The sequence below is a fragment of the Melanerpes formicivorus genome, unplaced genomic scaffold, assembly GCF_026170545.1.
Source record: "Melanerpes formicivorus ecotype bairdi unplaced genomic scaffold, bMelFor1.0.p_v2 SCAF_85, whole genome shotgun sequence".
Taxonomy (NCBI): domain Eukaryota; kingdom Metazoa; phylum Chordata; class Aves; order Piciformes; family Picidae; genus Melanerpes; species Melanerpes formicivorus.
The window spans coordinates 315,192-339,389 of record NW_027142437.1 but is presented as its reverse complement, the minus strand read 5'-3'; the positions used below and the strand labels follow the sequence as shown (position 1 = coordinate 339,389).

Genomic DNA, 24,198 nt, shown 5'->3' with positions numbered 1-24,198 from the left:
TCAGGAGCTGTGCCCACAGGCGCTCTGCAGGGCAGTCCAAGAAAAGTTGCAGATTCTGCTTAGCTAATACGTCAGAGGTTGAAATTTTAATAACTTTCTGGAAAGAAAACACAAGGCTCCAAATGCTACTTCCTTCCCCCACCCCTTCCCTCCCTCCCCCCTTCCCTTAAACCCCCTCCTTCCCCTCCCCTCCCCCCCCCCCCCCAGAGAAATGTGGGTGCCAACCGAACTGCCTTTGCTCAATGGTAGCGTTAACCTTTCCGGACTGCTAAACATGGGACTGGGCTGCAACTCTTCCTCACATTCACCAACACCAGCAGTCTGTCTACAAGTTTACACAGAGACCATTATGCATGGTAATTAACATCATAACAGTAAGAAATTCAGCTTTTAGTGTTGCTCTGAGGACAACCTTCATAAATAAATGAAAACAATCTGTGTTCTAAGCTCTTCGGTAACCTAAGGTTAATTGGTACAGAGAGTGGTTTTTTTTTGTTTTTGCTTTGCTTTTTCTTCCTTTTATAAACCAAACTGGAGGCTCCTCACTGCCAACAACGGTTAAGGCCTGGATCAAGTTACTCTCCTTTTGCTTTCCCCTTTTTCTGCTTCTTTCCATTTTCCACTGCTGCAGTGTTTTCTGGCTTGCTCACGCCGTTTGCCACAGCACCGTTGGCGATCTTGCCGTTCTTTATGGGCTCCTTGGGCAGCTTATATGTCCGATAGTAGAAGTTCCCAAACAGGAAGATGAAGGTGACAGCGTAGAAAATGACCCCCCAGTGCATCCATTTAGGGAAAGGACAATCAATATAAATAGACAAGGCTGTGTGGCCAATAGTCACATGGAACTGCACCTGAAAGACACAGCAAATAGAGAATCAAAACGGGGCTGCACATCGAGGCTCTTGAAGGTGTCCAGGGAAGGGCAACGAGGCTGGGGAGGGGTCTGGAGCACAGCCCTGTGAGGAGAGGCTGAGGGAGCTGGGGTTGCCTAGCCTGAAGAAGAGGAGGCTCAGGGGAGACCTTCTTGCTCTCTACAACTCCCTGAAGGGAGGTTGTAGCCAGGTGGGGATTGGTCTCTTCTCCCAGGCAACCAGCACCAGAACAAGAGGACACAATCTCAAGCTACACCAGGGGAAGTTTAGGCTGGAGGTGAGGAGAAAGTTCTTCTCAGCAAGAGAGATTGGCCATTGGAATGTGCTGCCCAGGGAGGTGGTGAAGTCACCGTCCCTGGAGGTGTTCAGAAAAGGCTTGGATGTGGCACTTGAAGCCATGGTTTAGTTGCCATGAGGTGTTAGGTATTATGTAAAAAGGTTGGACTTGATGATCTCTGAGGTCTTTTCCAACCTGGTTGATTCTGTGATATTCTGTAGCTCTGGAAGGTCTGGATTGTATGCTGTAGGTCTAAAAGGTCTGGAGGGTATCCTGTGGGTCTAAAAGGTCTGGAGGGTATCCTGTGGGTCTAAAAGGTGTGAACAATATATCGTGGGTCTAAAAGGTCTGGAGGGTATCCTGTGGGTCTAAAAGGTCTGGAGGGTAACCTGTGGGACTAAAAGGTCTGGGTGATATCCTGCAGGTCTAAATGGTCTGGATGATACCCTGCAGGTCTGAAAGGTCTGGAGGGTATCCTGTAGGTCTAAATGGTCTGGAGGGTATCCTGTAGATCTGAATGGTCTGGAGGGTACCCTGTGGGTCTAAAAGGTCTAGAGGCTATCCTGTAGGTCTAAAAGGTCTGGAGGGTATCCTGTAAGTCTAAAAGGTCTGGATGATATCCTGTAAGTCTAAAAGGTCTGGATGATATCCTGTGGGGTCTAAATGGTCTGGATGATAGCCTGTAGGTCTAAAAGGTCTGCATGATATCCTGGTGGTCTAAATGGTCTGGATGATATCCTGGTGGTCTAAATGGTCTGCATGATATCCTGGTGGTCTAAAAGTCTGGATGATATCCTGTGGGTCTAAATGGTCTGGATGATATCCTGCAGGTCTGAATGGTCTGGAGGGGTATCCTGTGGGTCTAAAAAAAAGTCTAGAGGCTATCCTGTAGGTCTGGAAGGTCTGGAGGGTATCCTGTAAGTCTAAAAGGTCTGGATGATATCCTGTAGGTCTAAAAGGTCTGGATGATATCCTGTAGGTCTAAATGGTCTGGATGATAGCCCGGTGGTCTAAAAGGTCTGGATAATATCCTGTGGGTCTAAATGGTCTGGATGATATCCCTGGTGGTCTAAATGGTCTGGATAATATCCTGGTGGTCTAAAAAGTCTGGATGATATCCTGTGGGTCTAAATGGTCTGGATGATATCCTGTAGGTCTAAAATATCTGGATGGCATCCTGTGGGTCTGACTGCATGAGTATAGACCAGTGCATTAAGTTGCAAAAAGTGCTAAGGTGCTAAAGGGAGGAGGGAGGGAGGCTGGACCTTGGGATTTGGCTGTCACATCATGCATGCACACATATGATTGACCAGGGACACCACATTTATTTGCAGCACCTGGGCACCTGTTTTCAGAACCAGGAAAACAATAAGACACTGAAGGGATTTGGATTTTCTCTACCTTTTTGAGGAGGTTTTTGCAATCATAGAATTGTTAGGGTTTAAGGCATCTCAAGGATCATCTAGTTCTACTCCCCTTGCCATGGCCTGGGACACCTCTCACAAGATCCTTTTGAAGAGGTTTGTGCAATCATAGAAGCAGTTCAAAACTATAAGGTTGATTGCAGAGATCATACTTGGTGGAGTAGCTAGGAAGGTTCACAGAATCATAGAATTGTCAGGGTTGGAAGGGACCTCAAGGCTTAGCCAGTTCCAACCCCCCTGCCATGGGCAGGGACACCTCACACTATCGCAGGTTGCTCACAGCCACATCCAGCCTGGCCTGAAAAACCTCCAGGCATGAGGCTGCCACCACCTCCTTGGGCAACCAGTGCCAGTCTCTCACCACCCTCATGGGGAAGAACTTCTTCCTAACATCCAATCTGAATCTACCTATTTCTAGTTTTGCTCCATCCCCCCCAGTCCTGTCACTCCCTGACACCCTCAAAAGTCCCTCCCCAGCTTTCTTGTAGCCCCCTTCAGATCCTGGAAGGCCAAAAGAAGGTCTCCTCAGAGCCTTCTCTTCTCCAGACTGAACAGCCCCAACTCCCTCAGTCTGTCTCCATAGCAGAGCAGCTCCAGCCCTCTGCTCATCCTCGTGGCCCTTCTCAAGGATCATCCAGTTCCAAGCCCCCTGCCATGGGCAGGGACACCTCACACTACAGCAGGTTGCTCACAGCCACATCCAGCCTGGCCTTAAGAACCTCGTGGGATAGAGGTTTCAATCCATTTGAAACAACCAGTAAAGTCATCTTAGACTTTCCTGACATCACTTTTATTCCTGCCACGTGTGTTTTGAGACGTGAAATCAATGCTTCTGTCCTCCAGGAAACATTCTGACTTGAGCTGTGAGTCGAACGGGACAGCGAAGAGCTCATGGCAGGTGCAGAACGCATTCCACAGCTCTGCCAATGCAATTCCTGCTGACATCAAGGGGGCAATCTTACTTACCAACTGCAATATGGTCAAGTATCGTTTCCACCACAGGTACTTCTGAAATTTAGGGCCACAGGCAGCTAATCCATAGTACATGTACATGATGACGTGGATAAACGCGTTCATCTGAGCGCCGAAGAAAGCTGGCCAGGAACAGAAGGGAAAGCTGTCACAACTTTGGAACCAGGAAGAATCCTTTTCTTAGTGCTAGCCATGTGAGAGTAAACGTTATAAAGCACAGGGCATCACAGCATCACAGAGTGTTGGGGTTGGGAAGGGGCCTCGAAAGATCGTCCACTCCAACCCCCCCTGCCAGAGCAGCATCACCTAGAGCAGGTCACACAGGAACACAGTATCACAGCATCACAGTATAACTTAGGTTGGAAAGGACCTCGAGGATCATCGACTCCAACCTATCAACACAGACCCCATGACTAGACCATGGCACCAAGTGCCATGTCCAATCCCCTCTTGAATGCCTCCAGGGTCGATGACTCCACCACCTCCCTGGGCAACCCGTTCCAATGCTGAATGACTCGCTCGGTGAAGAACTTCCTCCTCACCTCCAGTCTAAACCTCCCCTGGAGCAGCTTGAGACTGTGTCCTCTTGTTCTAGTGCTGCTTGCCTGGGAGAAGAGACCAACCCCTTCCTGGCTACAACCACCCTTCAGGTAGTTGTAGAGGGCCATGAGGTCACCCCTGAGCCTCCTCTTCTCCAGGCTAAACAACCCCAGCTCCCTCAGCCTCTCCTCACAGGGCTGTGTTCAAGGCCTCTCCCCAGCCTTGTTGCCCTTCTCTGGACACCTTCAAGTCTTTTGATGTCCTTCTTAAACTGAGGGGCCCAGAACTGGACACAGGACTCAAGGTGTGGCCTAACCAAAGCAGAGTACAGGGGCACAATGACTTCCCTGCTCCTGCTGGCCACACTATTCCTAATGCAGGCCAGGATGCTATTGGCCCTCCTGGCCACCTGGGCACACTGCTGGCTCATATTCAGGTGGCTGTCGATCAGCACCCCCAGGTCCCTCTCTGTTTGGCAGCTCTCAGCCACTCCGACCCCAGCCTGTAGCTCTGCATGGGATTGCCATGGCCAAAGTGCAGCCCCTGGCACTTGGACTTGTTGAATGCCATCCCATTGGACTCTGCCCATCTGTCCAGTCGGTCGAGGTCCCCTCTGCAGAGCCTTTCTACCCTCTAACTGACCAACATCTGCTCCTAACTTGGTGTCATCTGCAAACTTGCTGATGACTGACTCGACCCCCTCATCCAGATCATCGATGAATATGTTGAAGAGGACAGGGCCCAGCACTGATCCCTGGGGGACACCACTGGTGACTGGCCTCCAGCTGGATGTGGCACCATTCACTACGACTCTCTGGGCCCGGCCCTCCAGCCAGTTCCTAACCCAGCACAGAGTGTAGTGGTCCAATCCACGGGCTGACAGCTTAGTCAGCAGTTTGCTGTGGGGGACGGTGTCAAAGGCCTTGCAGAAGTCCAGGTACACATCCAGCTGGGTTCTGAAGTGCCTTCAGAGACGGAGTCTCCACAACCTCCTTGGGCAGCCTGCTCCAGAGCTCTGTCACAAGTTTTTCCTTATGTTCACCTGGAACCTCCAATGCTCCAGCTTGCACCCACTGCCCCTTGTCCTGTCATTGGCCATCACTGAGCAGAGCCTGGCTCCATCCTCCTGACACTGCTCTTCACACAGTTACGAGCATGAATGAGGTCATCCCTCAGGCTCCTCAAGGATAAAGAAACCAAGCTCCCTCAGCCTTTCCTCATAAGGGAGATGTTCCACTCCCTTAATCACCAGGAAGTATTCAGCAATACAGATCTGACTGTGGATGTGCTGACACAAGGAATGTATCACACCTTGCATGGCACCACTCATGCCAAAGCTTTTCCTAAGATTTCCTGGGGCTTTTTAGTCTGGAAAAGAGAAGGCTTAGAAGCATTTAATAAATATTTATCAATATCTGAGGGCTGGGGGTCAGGAGGGAGGGGACAGGCTCTGCTCACTTGCTCCCTGGGATAGGACAAGGAGCAATGGAGGTAAGTTGCAGCACAGGAGGTTCCACCTCAACACAAGAGGAAACTTCATTACTGTAAGGGTCACAGAGCACTGGAACAGGCTGCCCAGAGAGGTTGTGGAGTCTCCTTCTCTGGAGACTTTCAAGGCCCATCTGGATGTGTTCCTGTGTGACCTGAGCTAGATTGTATGGTCCTGCTCTGGCAGGGGGCTTGGACTTGATGATCTCCTTGGGTCCCTTCCAACCCCTGACATGCTGTGTTCCTGTGATTTGTGGAAATCACTTGGTTATATGAATGCCAACACATCAGTTATTGTGGTATAACTGCATAGTAGTAGTACAGTTGTACAGTACAAGTAGTACAGGAACAGGAACAGGAACAGGCTGCCCAGGGGGGTATTGTGGAGTCTCCCTCTCTGGAGATATTCAAACCCCACCTGGATGCCTTCCTGTGTGATCTGCTCTGGGTGATCCTGCTCTGGCAGGACCAGGGATTGGACTGGGTGATCATTCAAGGTCCCTTCCAGCCTCTAAGATTCTGTGATAGTAGAGTTGTTTTGCTGGGGGATTATTAAGAGCTGTATTTGACAATGCAAGGGATGAAGCATTGGCTTCTGAACTTCAATCTTTCCAACTGCATTTAAATGCAGAAGGTTCACTTCTCAGCAGGCAGGCAAGAAGCCCATGTGATGAAATAGGTCAAAAAAAAGGAAGTCATAGAATCATAGGATCCATAAAGTTGGAAAAGACCTCAAAGATCATCAAGTCCTACAAAAGCAAAGCATCAGTTGTGACTATGAGATGTTTAAGGGCACTGCCAAGTGAGTTTGCTTAAATGGCTCATTTCTTATCTCTGACTTAAAATATCCAGACTTCTTTAATATATCAAAGCATAAGTTTTTCCCAGAACAGAAAGACAGACAGCAGTTTTCATTGACACTGAGATCTCTTTGCTCCTGTCCAGATTAGCAACCACTTAACAGAAGCCAACTGTCATGGTTTAACCCCACTGCTGACCACACAGCTTCTCTTTCCACCCTCCCAGTGAGATGGGGGGAGAGAGAGTCCAAAACAAACATGTTAAGACTTGTGGCTTGAGGTGAAGGCAGTTTGAGAGGGCAGAAAAGAAAGATTACTATTGTTAATAATAGTGAAAAAAGTAGAATAGAGGAAAAAAATGATGCACAATTCAATTGCTCCTTGTTAGTTCCCAAGCAGCAGTAGTCTGCCCTGGCCAAAAGCAGGACACAAATGATGTCCTGTTAAGGGATTCTTACAGTGTCAGAGAGGCTCAGAAAGGCTCTAATGTCTAAGACTAGGGCAATAAAGACAGTAGCTGCTGATATCAAGCAGCTCAGATGCCCATGTGCTCTACACTCAGTTCTAACAGGGTCTAGTTTATCATAGGTTTGTCTCTGTAAGCAACGTGCTACCAGCTAGAAATCAGGACACAAATCATCCACACTGCTGCAGTAGCACTGTGTAAATGCAGCAGAGCCACTGCTGCTTTTCCTTTTGCAGGGGCTGGAAACTAAGGGGCAGTGCAAGGACACAAAACCTGGAATTATTTGGAAATGGTTGCAACTGGATGATCACAGGATGTCAGGGGTTGGAAGGGAGCTCTGGAGATCAACAAGTCCAGAGCAGGACCACAGAATCTAGCACAGGTCACACAGGAACACATCCAGATGGGGCTGGAAAGTCTCCAGAGAATGAGACACCACAACCTCTCTGGGCAGCCTGTTCCAGTGCTCTGTGACCTTTACAGTGAAGAAGTTCCTCCTCATGTTGAGGAGGAACCTCCTGTGCTGTAGTTTATATCCATTGCTCCTTGTCCTGTCACAGGGTACAACTGAGCAGAGCCTGTCCCCTCCCTCTTGACAACCAGCCCTCAGATATTTAGAAACATTCATTAAATCCCCTCTCAGTCTTCTCCTCTCCAGATCAAAAAGGCCCAGGGCTCTCAGCCCCTCCTAAAAAGCCCCAGGGCTCTCAGCCCCTCCTAAAAAGCCCCAGGGCTCTCATTCTCTCTGCTGTATTGAAAACTGCTAATACTGAGCATGGAATGTCTGACATTTTGAGATAGAATCATAGAATTGTCAGGGTTGGAAGGGACCTCAAGGCTCAGCCAGTTCCAACCCCCCTGCCATGGGCAGAGACACCTCACACTACAGCAGGTTGCTCACAGCCACATCCAGCCTGGCTGCAAAAACCTCCAGGCAGGAGGCTTCCACCACCTCCCTGGGCAACCTGTGCCAGTCTCTCACCACCCTCATGGGGAACAAATTCTTCCTAACAGCCAATCTGAATCTACCCATTTCTAGTTTGGCTCCATTCCCCCCAGTCCTATCACTCCCTGACACCCTCAAAAGTCCCTCCCCAGCTTTCTTGTAGCCTCCTTCAGATCCTGGAAGGCCACAATTAGGTCTCCTCAGAGCTTTCTCTTCTCCAGACTGAACAACCCCAACTCTCTCAGTCTGTCTCTATAGGAGAGGAGCTCCAGCCCTGGGGATTTCTAAGTAAGGCTACAAGTAAGCATCCAATCAACTTATTTTATGGCTGTAGTAGCCAATAAAGACTTTCAATTGTCTGGTTAAGCATCTGCATCCTGCAGATTATCCTTGAATTTCCCCCAGCTAGCTACAGACTCTCATTTTAAACATCTGGTCTTCTCAATGGAAGTAACCAATGGAAGTAGATGATCCTTGTGGTCCCTTCCAGCCCTGAATGAAACTATGAAACTATGAAACTATGAAACCACTCAGTAGAGAATATCTATAGTAAAATGAGAGCCTAAACCTCTCATGCACTGAGTATTTGTCTGCTTTGACAAACACACCCTGAGATCTTGTTCTGCTCTGGTGTTTATTGCATATCATCCTCAGTGTCTTAAGCCTACAAAGCACATTGCACACAGAGTATTCTCCCTGAAACCTCAGCTCTCTGGAGCTTATAATTGGAGAGAGGCAAGACAAAACAACAAGAGTCCAGTGGCAGGCAAGGGAGGAGATGTGGCAAGTTGCAGTGGAGTAGAATTCTTTGATGTGGGCTTTTCAGAAGGTAGAATGTGGGGAAAGGAACACAACAAAAAAGTAAAGGCTTATAATGAATTACAGACTTGTACCCATTATGAATAGGCTTTAAAAGTTAATTGACAGATTTATTGGCTCAACCTTCATGGGAAGGTTTCAGGATTGTCAGATGTATATGTATGAAAAAAATGAAAGGAAGAAATCCTCAGCCTCAGACACAAGGCCAAGACAACATCTCAATTAACTCCATTCCACCTGCACACAGACTGGGGCCTGTGAATTCTGCAGCTCATAGAATCATAGCAGTGTCAGGGTTGGAAGGGACCTCAGGGATCAGCCAGTTCCAAGTGGTTCTTGCAATCATAGAAGCAGTTCAATACTATGTGGTTGATTACAGAGATCATACTTGGTGGAGTAGCAAGGAAGGTTCACAGGATCATAGAATTGTTAGGGTTGGAAGGGACCTCAAGGCTCAGTCAGTTCCAACCCCCCTGCCATAGGCAGGGACACCTCACACTACAGCAGGCTGCTCTCAGCCAGCCTGGGATGAGGCTTCCACTACCTCCCTGGGCAACCTGTTCCTGCAAAAAAGCTAAAGCTAAGCAAGACCTATGTTCATTCCTTCCACCTCAGGCAGAACAAGACAGAATTTCAGCCTTGCAACTGATAGTCATGAAAAGAAAAGAAGAAAAACAAAACAACAGAACAAACGGGGAAAAAAAGGTTTTGCTTGATTGCTGCTCTGTTATCTCTTCCTCCCCCACGTTTCCCACAGAGGAAGTCTCTGCCCATTTCAGCTACTGCAGTCCTTCAGTGCTATTTGTTGATCTGAAGGAGTTGATCTGCTGGAGGGTAGAGAGGCTCTGCAGAGGGACCTGGACAGGCTGGACAGATGGGCAGAGTCCAAGGGCAGGAGATTGAACACATCCAAGTGCCAGGTTCTGCACATTGGCCACAGCAACCCCATGCAGTGCTACAGGCTGGGGGCAGAGTGGCTGAGAGCAGCCAGGCAGAGAGGGACCTGGGGGTGCTGGTTGATGGTAGGCTGAACATGAGCCTGCAGTGTGCCCAGGCAGCCAAGAGGGCCAATGGCATCCTGGCCTGCATCAGGAAGAGTGTGGCCAGCAGGAGCAGGGAGGTCATTCTGCCCCTGTACACTGCACTGGTTAGGCCACACCTTGAGTCCTGTGTCCAGTTCTGGGCTCCTCAGTTTAGGAAGGAGGTTGACTTGCTGGAACGAGTCCAGAGAAGGGCAACAAAGTTGGTGAGGGGTTTGGAACAAAGCCCTGTGAGGAGAGGCTGAGGGAGCTGGGGCTGCTTAGCCTGGAGGAGACTCAGGGGTGACCTTATCACTCTCTACAACTACCTGCAGTGAGGTTGTAGACAGGCAGAGGTTGGTCTCTTCTCCCAGGCAGCCAGCACCAGAACAAGAGGACACAGTCTCAGGCTGCGCCAGGGGAGGTTCAGGTTGGATATTAGGAAGAAGTTCTATACAGAGAGAGTGATTGCCCATTGGAATGGGCTGCCTGGGGAGGTGGTGGAGTTGCCATCACTGGAGGTGTTCAGGAGGAGACTTGATGGGGTGCTTGGTGCCATGGGTTAGCTGTTTGGGTGGGTTGGATTGGTTGATGGGTTGGACACGATGATCTTGAAGGTCTCTTCCAACCTGGTTTGGTTTATTCTATTCTTTTCTATTTAAACACTCTTGTGTGTTAGGATGTTAAAAAACTGGACTTCATTGCTGCCAAACCATAATAATTCTCCACTGTGTGTCCACTCCAAAGGGTATTGGGGGGGGGGGGGAAAACCAGAGAGAGAACTCACCTTGTCCACCTGCAACCCACTTAATACCAATCCACCACAAGGTGAACATGGTGAAATGGTGATAGACATGAAGGAAACTGATTTGGTTGAATTTCTTCCTCAGGATGAAGAATACAGTATCCAAATATTCAATTCCTTTAGAGACATAATACCACCATAAAGCAGCAGCTATCTGCAATGGAGACACACACAGACAAAAAGAGACAAGACAGAGCTGTTAGTGATTGCAAGCTGAACAGAACAAAGCTCTCTCCACCTGTCTCCTGAAAGAAAAGGATAACTCTGCCTTCCCCAAATCCTGCTAAATGTTCAGGTGGAGCCATGATGGGATGAGGACAGCAAAAAAAACACTCCACTCATCTGTTCTGCACATGGAAGTATCATTCTGAGCCTACTGTTCACAAATCACAGCTGTAAATAAATAGAGAAAGAAAGAAAGAAAGAAAGAAAGAAAGAAAGAAAGAAAGAAAGAAAGAAAGAAAGAAAGAAAGAAAGAAAGAAAGAAAGAAAGAAAGAAAGAAAGAAAGAAAGAAAGAAAGAAAGAAAGAAAGAAAGAAAGGAAATAAAGAAGGAAAGAAAGAAAGAGAGAAGGAAAGAGAGAAAGAAAGAAAGAGAGAAGGAAAGAAAGAAAGAAAGAAAGAAAAAGAAAGAAAGAAAGAAAGAGAGAGAGAAGGAAAGAGAGAAAGAGAGAGAGAAAGAGAGAAAGAGAGAAAGAGAGAAAGAGAAAGAGAGAAAGAGGAGAAAGAGAGAAAGAGAGAAAGAGAGAAGAAAGAAAGAAAGAAAGAAAGAAAGAAAGAAAGAAAGAAAGAAAGAAAGAAAGAAAGAAAGAAAGAAAGAAAGAAAGAAAGAAAGAAGGCTAAACTAAACCCAAGGCTCCACTCATCTGCTCTGCACATGGAAATACCATTCTGAGCCTACTGTTCACAAGTCACAGCTGTAAATAAATAAATAGATGAAAGAAAAGAAAGAAAGAAAGAAAGAAAGAAAGAAAGAAAGAAAGAAAGAAAGAAAGAAAGAAAGAAAGAAAGAAAGAAAAGAAAGAAAGAAAGAAAGAAAGGAAGGAAATAAAGAAGGAAAGAAAGAAAGAGAGAAGGAAAGAGAGAAAGAAAGAAAGAGAGAAGGAAAGAAAGAAAGAAAGAAAGAAAAAGAAAGAAAGAAAGAAAGAAAGAGAGAAGGAAAGAGAGAAAGAGAGAGAGAAAGAGAGAAAGAGAGAAAGAGAGAAAGAGAAAGAGAGAGAGAAAGAGAGAAAGAAAGAAAGAAAGAAAGAAAGAAAGAAAGAAAGAAAGAAAGAAAGAAAGAGAGAGAGAGAGAAAGAAAGAAAGAAAGAAAGAAAGAAAGAAAGAAAGAAAGAAAGAAAGAAAGAAAGAAAGAAAGAAAGAAAGAAAGAAAGAAAGAAAGAAAGAAAGAAAGAAAGAAAGAAAGAAAGAAAGAAAGAAAGAAAGAAAGAAAGAAAAGAAAGAAAGAAAGAAAGAAGGCTAAACTAAACCCAAGGCTCCACTCATCAGCTCTGCACATGGAAGTATCATTCTGAGCCTACTGTCCACAGCTCACAGCTGTAAATATATAAATGCAGCCAATGTGATCAACAGCTTTGCTATCTCTAAACTGCTCACCAGGTGAACAGAGGGAGCTTGTGCCCTCATTCTTTGCAGGACAAGGCTACCACAGGGCTTCCCTTACTAATGAGGCAACCCTTTGATGTGGTCAGAAGAAGGAGGCAGGATCATCATGCTCAAACAAAGTAGCGAAGGTTGAAACCTGACAACCTGCACAGGCATACATGGGTGGGAAGACACCAAATTGCTCTTACAAGCTAGCTGTGGCACAAGATTCCACATCCCTTGGAGCAACAGTCCCCTCAGCTTCTCCTGGCCTGCTCAGTAAGCCCCTCTGGAATGCAGCAGCATTCCCTCAGTGGCTCTGTGCCATTCCAGGAACAGAAGAGAGGAGACCATGGGAGCCACACAAGCTGCAGAGATACCCAACAGGGCAGTGCCACTCCTCCCAAGTTTCTTTTTCTAATCCACCCATCCCAGAGAATCTTGCCCAAGCTGCAATATAAACAAGGCTCCCTGCTGAAATCAGGATATTGTTGTAGCAGGTAAAGCCCCAAAGCTCTGTGTAGCAATTTGCTAATACTATGATATGGGGGTATGGTGGTGGTGGTGGTGGTGACTTCTTTCCAGATTCCAAAGCACAGCAACAAGTCTGGCATGGTAAGTCATCCAGCTTGTTATGCAAGGGTGGGACCAGCACATATCCCAGCTGGTGACTCACAGAGAGAATGGGAAAAGCAAAAAAAGTAGTAGTGAGTTGGAAATGGCAGCAGCAGCAGCAAGGAGAGCTGACAATGTCACAACACCCCTCTTTGTAAGAAGTTCAAGTTCACCTGGTCTTTCAGGACTTGTCTGATGGCAGATCAGACTTTCTTACCTTAACATGGTGTGAAAGAGTCTCACCACCCACTCATTCCCCAGGAGAGACAGAGGAGAGGGAAAAAAAAAGTCATGACAGCAGAAGCTTCCCTTCCCAAACCCTCACACACAGGTAGCAGGGATGTGAGAGAGGGGGGAAGCAGCAGCATGAGCACTAGAGGAGGTTTAGGTTGGATGTTAGGAGGAAGTTGTATACAGAGAGAGTGATTGCCCATTCCGCTGCCTGGGGAGGTGGTGGAGTCACCATCCCTGGAGGTGTTCAGGAGGAGACTTGATGGGGTGCTTGGTGCCATGGTTTAGTTGTTTAGGTGGTGTTGGATTGGTTGATCCGTTGGATGTGATGATCTTGAAGGTCTCTTCCAACCTGGTTTATTATTATTCTATTCTATTCTATTCTATTCTATTCTATTCTATTCTATTCTATTCTATTCTATTCTATTCTATTCTATTCTACCCTATCCTATCCTATCCTATCCTATCCTATCCTATCCTATCCTATCCTATCCTATCCTATCCTATCCTATCCTATCCTATTCTTACTACAGCCCTGCATGGTCTTTCCCTCCACCTCTTCCAGCTGGCAGGAAAGGAATGCACCTCTCCTCAGTTTGGCAAGCCATAAATGGACTGGGGAACATTTTAGGAGAGATTACAGCAGAAGCAAAAAAAACCCCACCACCAAACCAGCAGAGGAGCAGAAGAGCACTGCAGAGCTGCATTGCAGGCTCTGCACCTTCCCAAAGGGGACTGCACAGCTTTGCTGCTGCCAACTGCAGACCGCTACACATCCGTTACCGAACAGCCTGCTCACTCCCTCCATGTGCTGCAGATTACTGCAGCTCTCAAGGAAAGGAGGTAGACTTAGTATCATAGTATCAGTCAGGGTTGGAAGGGACCACAAGGATCAGCTAGTTCCAACCCCCCTGCCATGGGCAGGGACACCCCACAATAGATCAGCCTGGCCACAGCCTCAGCCAGCCTGGCCTTAAACACCTCCAGGGACGGGGCCTCAACCACCTCCCTGGACAACCCATTCCAGGGCTTCACTACTCTCATGGGGAAGAACTTCCTCCTCACCTCCAGCCTGAATCTCCCCACCTCCAGCTTCATTCCATTCCCCCTAGTCCTATCACTGCCTGAGATCCTGAGCAGTCCCTCCCCAGCCTTCCTGTAGGCCCCTTCAGATACTGGAAGACCACAATGAGGTCACCTGGGAGCCTTCTCTTCTCCAGACTGAACAGCCCCAACTCCCCAACTTGGCCAATTTCACATGTAAAAAAGAAGTTAGTATCTGGAGCAAAACTAGAAGTGGGCAGATTCAGATTGGATGTTAGGAAGAAGTTGTTCCCCATGAGGGTGATGAGAGACTGGCACAGGTTGCCCAAGGAGGTGGTGGAAGCCTCACCCCTCGGGGGTTGTAAGGGCAGACTGGATGAGACTGTGAGCAGCCTGATGTAGTGTGAATAGAATAGAATAGAATAGAATAGAATAGAATAGAATAGAATAGAATAGAATAGAACAGAACAGAACAGAACAGAATAGAATGAACCAGGTTGGAAGAGACCCCATGGCAGGGGGGTTGGACCTGGATGATCCTTGAGGTTCCTCCCAACTCTGACAATTCTATGATTCTATTCTATGATCTGTCAAAGATGTCAAAGATGGAGAAAGGCAACCAGCACTGGAACAAGAGAACACAGTCCAAGCTGTGCCAGGGGAAGTTTAGGCTGGAGGTGAGGAGAAAGTTCTTCCCAGAGAGGGTTATTAGCCATTGGAATGTGCTGCCCAGGGAGGTGGTGGAGTCACCACCCCTGGAGGTGTTCAAGAGGGGACTGGACGTGGCAGTTGGTGCCATGGTTTAGTAGCCATGAGGTGTTGGGTGACAGGTTGGACTTAATGATCTTTGAGGTCTTTTCTAACCTTATTGATTCTATGATAAAAGAGACTCCCTCCAATACAGGGAGTTCCCAGGCACACAGGCAGGCTGCAAGGCCCATCAGTATATAAATATGCATGCATACATGTTGCTCAACATCCAGCACAGTTCTGCCTCTGGGACAGGTAGGTAGCCAGGTGTTTCCTAACACCCATATCAAGGCTTTGTCTCACATCCATGGATTACCATCACAGCCCAGCACCTTTTAAAGACCTTTGCTAAAGCAGCAACTCCTAAATAAATTAAGATAAGCATCTCTTCATCTCCTGAGTTAACAGTAAACACTTTAGACTGTATCCATAGAAATGACAGTACTCAAGCTCTCTGGAGGTCCTCACTTCTGAGGAGCTTTGTAAAGAATTAATAGGTCAGTTGCAAGAAGGCCAAGAAGGCCAATGGCATCCTGGCCTGCATAAGGAATGGTGTGGCCAGCAGGAGCAGGGAAGTCATTGTGCCCTGTGCTCTGCACTGGTTAGGCCACACCTTGAGTCCTGTGTCCAGTTCTGGGCTCCTCAGTTCAAGAAAGATGTTGAGATGCTGGAAGGTGTCCACAGAAGGGTAATGAAGGTGGGGAGGGGTCTGGAGCACAGCCCTGTGAGGAGAGGCTGAGGGAGCTGGGGTTGTTTAGCATGGAGAAGAGGAGGCTCAGGAGGCTCAGGGGAGACCTTCTTGCTGTCTACAACTCCTTGAAGGGAGGTTGTAGCCAGGTGGGGGTTGGTCTCTTCTCCCAGGCAACCAGCACAGGAACAAGAGGACACAGTCTCAAGCTGTGCCAGGGGAGATTCAGGCTGGATGTTAGGAAGAAATTCTTCCCAGCAAGAGAGATTGGCCATTGGGATGTGCTGCCCAGGGAGGTGGTGGAGTCACCATCCCTGGAAGTGTTCAAGAAGAGCCTGGATGAGGCCCTTGGTGCCATGGTTGAGTTGATTAGATGGTGTTGGGTGATAGGTTGGATTTGATGATCTTGAAAGACTTTTCCAACCTGGTTAATTCTGTGATTCTGCAAACTGCCCATAAAACCTCTTAAAAAGCTGATGTGCATTGTGTTAAAGAAAACAGTGGAGCAACAGAAGCCAAATAGCTGATAAACAAGCAGCCACTTTATTGTATGACACAGAGCAAACTGGCAGTGGAGGAAGAAATAATGTTTTTTCAAAAGCAGAATAGAATAGAATAGAATAGAATAGAATAGAATAGAATAGAATAGAATAGAATAGAATAGAATAGAATAGAATAGAATAGAATAGACCAAACCAGGTTGGAAGAGACCTTCAAGATCATCGTGTCCAACCTATCATCCAACATCACCCAACCAACTAACCCATGGCACCAAGCACCCCATCAAGTCTCCTCCTGAACACCTCCAGTGATGGTGACTCCACCACCTCCCCAGGCAGCCCATTCCAATGGGCAATCACTCTCTCTGTGTAGAACTTCTTCCTAACCTCCAGCCTAAACCTCCCCTGGCGCAGCCTGAGACTGTGTCCTCTTTTTCTGGTACTGGCTGCCAGGGAGAAGAGACCAACCTCTGCCTGTCTACAAGCCCCCTTCAGGTAGTTGTAGAGAGCAATAAGGTCACCCCTGAGTCTCCTCTTCTTCAGGCTAAGCAACCCCAGCTCCCTCAGCCTCTCCTCACAGGGCTGTGTTCCAAGCCCCTCACCAACTTTGTTGCTTTTCTCTGGACTCGTTCCAGCAAGTCAACCTCCTTCCTAAACTGAGGAGCCAAGAACTGGACACAGGACTCGAGGTGTGGCCTAAGCAGTGCAGTGTACAGGGGCAGAATGACCTCCCTGCTCCTGCTGGCCACACTCTTCCTGATGCAGGCCAGGATGCCATTGGCCCTCCTAGCTGCCTGGGCACACTGCAGGCTCATGTTCAGCCTACCATCAACCAGCACCCCCAGGTCCCTCTCTGCCTGCCTGCTCTCAGCCACTCTGACCCCAGCCTGTAGCGCTGCAAGGGGTTGCTGTGGCCAATGTGCAGAACCTGGCACTTCAATGTGTTATGTTCGGTGCCCAAGATGCCACAGGCTGCACCAGCAGCTCCTGGACACATTAAATGCACCTCTCTCCTATACTTTGGAATTCCACAGAATGCAGCTGCAGCCTGTGGACCAAAAAGACTCAGCTGAGCTTTTGATCAAAATGCTTCCCCATCACTTCAGAACCAAAACAGCCTCCATTTCTTTGCAGGATTATAGCCCTTGGGGTTTGTGCTCCTGTAGATTTTATGGCCTGACAGATCTTTGGCTGTCTCCCTATCAAATTTTACTACCATTTATTCTCAGGCCTAGTAAGTTTCATGTACTAATGATCTATTTTCAGCGCTCTCAAGGAGATGTTTTGATCATTGGCTTATAGCTGCAGAAAAAAGCCAAACCCTAAAGCAGATACCAAGGCATTTTCCTAAGGCAATGCATGCAATCGGTGACAGAGAACCGAAGCAGAAGACGACACCAAGATGGGTCAGGAGCAGATGGCTACTAATAAACTTCCTCTGCAAAGCATCAGAAGATGGGACCTAAGCTGCAGCCTTTCTTTGGGCACAGCAGGAAAGCAAACCTGCACTCAAAAGGCAGTTCCCTGAAGTGAGTAACCCCAGTCACAACCATCCCTTTTCTGGCCTTTTTTCTGTGTGCCAATCTGAGGCTGTTAAGATCCCAGATGGCACAGAAAGATTACCCTGCAGCCTGGGATTAAGGGGGTCAACGAGAGGTCCCAGGCCATGACCTCTGCCTGCTGCAGGGGTTCTGAACAGAGGGCTGTTTGAACACAGGACTCCCTTTGATAGAATAGAATAGAATAAATCAGGTTGGAAGAGACCTTCAAGATCATCGTGTCCAACCTATCATCCAACACCACCTAAACAACTAACCCATGGCACCAAGCACCCTGTCAAGTCTCCTCCTGAACACCTCCAGTGACGGCGACTCCACCACCTCCCCAGGCAGCCCATTCCAGTGGGCAATCACTCTCTCTGTGTAAAACTTCCTCCTGACCTCCAGCCTGAACTTCCCCTGGCACAGCCTGAGACTGTGTCCTCTTGTTCTGGTGCTGGCTGCCTGGGAGAAGAGACCAACCTCTGCCTGTTTACAACCTCCCTTCAGGTAGTTGTAGACAGCAATAAGGTCACCCCTGAGCCTCCTCCTCTCCAGGCTAAGCAGCCCCAGCTCCCTCAGCCTCTCCTCACAGGGCTGTGTTCCAAACCCCTCACCAACTTTGTTGCCCTTCCCTGGACACCTTCCAGCAAGTCAACCTCCTTCCTAAACTGAGGGGCCCAGAACTGGACACAGGACTCAAGGTGTGGCCTGAGCAGTGCTGAGTCCAGGGGCAGAATGACCTCCCTGTTCCTGCTGGCCACACTCTTCCTGATGCAGGCCAGGATGCCATTGGCCCTCCTGGCCACCTGGGCAGACTGCAGGCTCATGTTCAGCCTGCCATCAACCAGCACCCCCAGGTCCCTCTCTGCCTGGCTGCTCTCAGCCACTCTGACCCCAGCCTGTAGCACTGCCTGGGGTTGTTGTGGCCAATGTGCAGAACCTGGCACTTGGATGTGTTCAGTCTCCTGCCCTTGGCCTCTGCCCATCTGTCCAGCCTGTCCAGGTCCCTCTGCAGAGCCTCTCTACCCTCCAGCAGATCAACTCCTGCCCCCAGCTTGGTGTCAGCTGCAAATTTACTGATGATAGACTCAATGCCCTCATCCAGATCATCAATAAAGATGTTAAAGAGGATGGGGCCCAGCACTGATCCCTGGCACCTGCCTTCCTCATTTAAGGTTGGAGGCAGCTCCCCAGCAAGAGGCTCAAAGGGAGGGGTTGGAAGGTGACAGCAACATGAAAAATCACAGAGCCTTTTAAAGGAAACTCTTTTCTCTGCTTCAGTTATAGAACTTTGCTTACAGGAGCATGAGGTCCATTTTGTCAAGACACAAATTCCCTTCTCACAGAAGTTCAAATCATTACCGTTTACTAAGAGGAAGCTACTCAAGCTCTTGACACAGATACAATGAATGCAGATTACAATTGCAGCACAGAGGGCAATCATAGCTCAGCTCTGTGATTGCAATCAGCACACTTAAAAGGAGGAACTAATTCACACAGATTTCTAACTCTCAGCTCTTCAGATATGTTAATCAAATAAATGCACTTGACCTGGGAGACAAGGAGACACAAGTGTAAGCAGGGGTAAAAAGTGACTACTCACAGACATGAAGGTGCCTTGATTTAGACAGTGTTAGGAAATTGGTCACTCCACAGACTGGAGTATTCAGGAGCCCTCCAAAATCCCTTCTTGGGGGTTTCTTTCTGTTTGCCTTTCTTGTCTACTATGAACATAGAATCATAGAATTGTTAGGGCTGGAAGGGACCTCAAGGGTCAGCCAGTTCCAGCCCCCTGCCATGGGCAGGGACACAGTATCACAGTATCACCAAGGTTGGAAGAGACCTCGAGGATCATCGAGTCCAGCCTATCAACACAGACCCCATGACTAAACCATGGCACCAAGTGCCACGTCCAATCTCCTCTTGAACACCTCCAGGGATGGTGACTCCACCACCTCCCTGGGCAGCACATCCCAATGACCAATGACTCGCTTGGTGAAGAACTTTCTCCTCACTTCCAGCCTAAACTTCCCCTGGCACAGCTTGAGACTGTGTCCTCTTGTTCTGGTGCTGGTTGCCTGGGAGAAGAGACCAACCCCTCACACTACAGCAGGTTGCTCACAGTCACATCCAGCCTGGCCTTCAAAACCTCCAGGGATGAGGCTTCCACCACCTCCCTGGGAAACCTGTGCCAGTGTCTCATGGGGAAGAACTTCACAGTCTCACAGTATCACTAAAGTTGGAAGAGACCTCGAGGATCATCAAGTCCAACCTGTCACCACAGACCCCATGACTAGACCATGGCACCAAGTGCCACACCCAATCCCCTCTTGAACACCTCCAGGGATGGTGACTCCACCACCCCCCTGGGCAGCACATTCCAATGATGAACGACTCGCTTGGTGAAGAACTTTCTCCTCACCTCCAGCCTAAACCTCCCCTGGTGCAGCTTGAGACTGTGTCCTCTTGTTCTGGTGCTGGTTGCCTGGGAGAAGAGACCAACACCTTCCTGGCTACAACCACCTTTCAAGTAGTTGTAGAGGGCAATGAGGTCTCCCCTGAGCCTCCTCTTCTCCAGGCTAAGCAACCCCAGCTCCCTCAGCCTCTCCTCACAGGGCTGTGCTCAAGGCCTCTCCCCACCCTTGTTGCCCTTCTCTGGACACCTTCAAGTGTCTCAATGTCCTTCTTAAACTGAGGGGCCCAGAACTGGACACAGGACTCAAGGAACTGGACACAGGACTCAAGGAACTGGACACAGTACTTCCTAACATCCAATCTGAATCTACCCATTTCTAGTTTTGCTCCATTCCCCCCAGTCCTATCACTCCCTGACATCCTCAGAAGTCCCTTCCCAGCTTTCTTGTAGCCCCCTTCAGATACTGGAAGGCCACAATCAGGTCTTCTCAAAACCTTCTCTTCTGCAGACTGAACAGCCCCAACTCTCAGTCTGTCCTCATAGCAGAGCAGCTCCAGGCCTCTGCTCATCCTCGTGGCCCTTCTCTGGACACCTTCCAGCACCTCCAGATCCTTCCTGGAACAGAGGCTCCAGAACTGGACACAATACTCCAGGGGGGTCTCAGCAGAGTGGAGCAGAGAGGGAGAATCACCTCCCTTGACCTGCTGGCTGTGCTCCTCTTGCTGCAGCTCAGGATGTGATTTGCTTTCTGGGCTAAAACATTTTTTAATATAACCAATATTTTTTGTATATAACCAATTCCACTCCTCAACACTTCCTACCAGCACTCAGCATGGTGGCTTCCTACTCCATCCAGCAGATAAATTCTTTAGAAAGGAGCTGACTTCTGTAAAACTATCTGAAACTGTGAATTCTGCTTTCCAGCCCTGCCTGCCCCAGCCTTCATTGCCTCCTGTAGACAAAGAGCCAGGGGAGCCTGGGTAAGACTAACAGCTGTAGGTAGACAGGAGTGCCAGCTACTTCACACTGGGTGCCAACTACCTGCAGAAGTAATTGCTAGTGAAAGTCAGAAGCCTGATAAGGTTGAAAGCAACATGGATGTGCTGGAAGGTGTCCAGAGAAGGGCCATGAGGATGAGCAAAGGGCTGGAGCTGCTCTGCTGTGAGGACAGATTGAAGGAGTTTGGGTTATTCAGTCTGGAAAAGAGAAGGCTCTGAGGAGACCTTCTTGTGGCCTTCCAGGATCTGGAGGGGGCTACAAGAAAGCTGGGGAGGGCTTTTGAGGGTGTCAGGGAGTGATAGGACTGGGGGGGATGGAGCAAAACTAGACGTGGGTAGATTCAGATTGGATGTTAGGAAGAAGTTCTTCCCCATGAGGGTGGTGAGAGACCTCAAAAGTCCCTCCCCACATTTCTTGTAGCCCCCTTCAGATACTGGAAGGCCACAATTAGGTCTCCTGGGAGCCTTCTCTTCTCCAGACTGAACAGCCCCAACTCTCTCTGTCTCCATGGGAGAGGTGCTCCAGCCCTATGCTCATCCTCTTGGCCTTTCTTTGGACATGTTCCAGCACTGAGCCAAGATAAAAATTCCTTCAATATATGCCATACTAATCCTCACTGTCCTTGTACCCAGCTGGATGCCATTCTGTTTTGCCTGTCTATTGAAAACAAAACCCTGTCAAGCAGTTTTATACTTGGCTGGATGTTAGGGGGTTTCATACACTATTATTCATGGATGTATTCTAGAGATGGAAGCAGTGAGTGCAGTGGTGAAAGCTGGGGGAACTTCCTTGAGGCAAATGAGAACCTGCTCACAGATTTGAGCTGCAATATGATCTACCATACCTAAGGTGTACCACTCACAGAATCACCAAGGTTGGAAGAGACCTCAAAGATCATCCAGTCCACCCTGTCACCACAGACCTCATGACTCACCCATGCCATTACCACACACCCCCTGCCATGTGCACCCCAAGCTTTTGAGCTCTGCCCTTGGACAGCTGCTTTGCAGCCTGTGCTCTAAACCACAAATGTTTTGAGAGCACAAGACACTCTCAGTGAATTTTCAGGGACGTGCTCTAATCTGCAGGTGAAAGTTGCAAGGCCAGCTGAGACATTCTTAAGTGTCAGCTCTGCCAGAAGACCTGAGCTAAGCAGCAGCACTGTGGAAACCAACAAGCATCAGCACTTTGATTTTCATTTGAATGCTATCCAGAAAAAAAGAGAACCAACACAATGAAGTGCCCTGATAACACATCTGCCAGAGGCCAGCAAGACCTCAGGAAGCCAAACATGGGTAAAGGAGACAAAAGCTTGCCTCACCAGGAGGAGTCAAGTGCAGCCACAGCACAGGCTGGCAAGCCCTTAACTTGATTTGATCAAACCTTGCTTGCTTTGATCAAACCTTGCTTGCTTTGATCTAGCTTGAACACTCCACCTCTGCTAACCACACTTAGCCTGGTATCACAATCTCCAGCCAGGTCTAGGAACCAAAGGATGCTGTGGCAGTTTTAGGCTGATGCCCAGGAAATTTTCCACAGCTCCTGAGTGGAAAGTGGCAGAATGTAAATAAATCACCATTGGATGTAAAAGAATAATAATGGTAAGGTCTTAATTAATCCCATTGGTCTGATATCTAACTCTTTCTATACAGAGAGAGTGATTGCCCGTTGGAATGGGCTGCCTGGGGAGGTGGTGGAGTCGCCGTTGGACACGATGATCTTGAAGGTCTCTTCCAACCTGGTCTGGTCTATTCTATTCTATTCTATTCTATTCTATTCTATTCTATTCTATTCTATTCTATTCGTTGTATAAACAAACTGTTTCTCTTTTCACAGTCTCACAGAATCACCAAGGTTGGAAGAGAACTCAAAGATCATCAAGTCCAACCTGTCACCACAGACCTCATGACTAGACCATGGCACCAAGTGCCACGTCCAATCTCCTCTTGAACACCTCCAGGGATGGTGACTCCACCACCTTCCTGGGCAGCACATTCCAATAGCTAACAACTCTCTCAGTGAAGAACTTTCTCCTCACCTCTATCCTAAACTTCCCCTGGTGCAGCTTGAGACTGTGTCCTCTTGTTCTAGTGCTGGTTGCCTGGGAGAAGAGACCAACCCCCACCTGGCTACAGCCTCCCTTCAGGTAGTTGTAGAGAGCAATGAGGTCACCCCTGAGCCTCCTCTTCTCCAGGCTAAGCAACCCCAGCTCCCTCAGCCTCTCCTCACAGACCCCTCCCCAGCTTTGTTGCCCTTCTCTGGACACCTTCCAGCATCTCAACATCTTTCTTACACTGAGGAGCCCAGAATTGGGCACAGTAGTCTTGGCACAGCTTGAGACTGTGTCCTCTTGTTCTGGTGCTGGTTGCCTTGGAGAAGAGACCAACCTCCACCTGGCCACATCACAGCTGGCAGCAGAACCTTGGAAACATCCTTTGCAGACAAGACAAACCCTCATGCAGTGCTGGGTACGGCACACATTAATACATCAATTAAACAGGGAAAAAAGGAGAGAGATACTCACCCTAACTTCATAAACATTATCTGAATAATCCACAGTCTGGCAGACATAGCTGTACCCTCGAGCTCTTGATGACAAAAACAGCTGAAAAGAGCAAAGGGATAGGTGAGGGGAAGGATGGATGCCACATTGAATACATTCATAGCAATTCTCAGCAAATTTCTACCTGACCAGTAAGAAACCTTTCAAATAGGGCTGATTTCAAGGTCAACTTCCCAATTCTAGATTGCCTTCTCAGCCCTGAGAATACTACTGAAGAAGGCTACTGCTTGGTTCCCAAGAGCTGTTGTTACACACTACCCATTTGTGCTTGCAAATTGAGGTATTCATTTTCACCTCTGAGTGCCTGCCCAGATAGTTACAGCCCTGTATAGAATAGAATAGGATAAACCAGGTTGGAAGAGACCTTCAAGATCATCGTGTCCAACCTATCATCCAACACCACCTAATCAACTAACCCATGGCACCAAGCACCCCATCAAGTCTCCTCCTGAACACCTCCAGTGATGGTGACTCCACCACCTCCCCAGGCAGCCCATTCCAATGGGCAATCACTCTCTCTGTGTAAAACTTCCTCCTGACCTCCAGCCTGAACCTCCCCTGGTGCAGCCTGAGACTGTGTCCTCTTGTTCTGGTGCTGGCTGCCTGGGAGAAGAGACCAACCTCTGCCTGTTTACAACCTCCCTTCAGGTAGTTGTAGAGAGCAATAAGGTCACCCCTGAGTCTCCTCCTCTCCAGGCTATAAATTAGGAAGAATTCAAGTAGGAACTTAAGATCTTCAAGCCTGATAGCTCTGGTTTGAGACAAGTCCACGGGACATGATGCAATCCATCCTGGTGCTGATTGTCCCCTGGGACTCAGCTCTGGGGAGGCCACACCTTG

General features: G+C 48.4%; 1 protein-coding gene across 1 annotated transcript in view; it reads right to left on the bottom strand.

The window, feature by feature from the left end:
* Positions 1-203: 203 nt before the first annotated feature.
* The window catches only part of ELOVL4 (ELOVL fatty acid elongase 4), a 61,562-nt gene continuing 37,567 nt past the window's right edge, over positions 204-24,198 (bottom strand). The window contains exons 3-6 of the mRNA XM_068165194.1: positions 23,320-23,400; positions 10,411-10,582; positions 3,540-3,667; positions 204-851 (exon numbers count right to left, since the gene is read on the bottom strand). Coding sequence (XP_068021295.1) covers positions 576-851; positions 3,540-3,667; positions 10,411-10,582; positions 23,320-23,400 — 657 coding nt within the window. The 3' untranslated portion in view covers positions 204-575. The remainder of the gene's footprint in view (positions 852-3,539; positions 3,668-10,410; positions 10,583-23,319; positions 23,401-24,198) is intronic.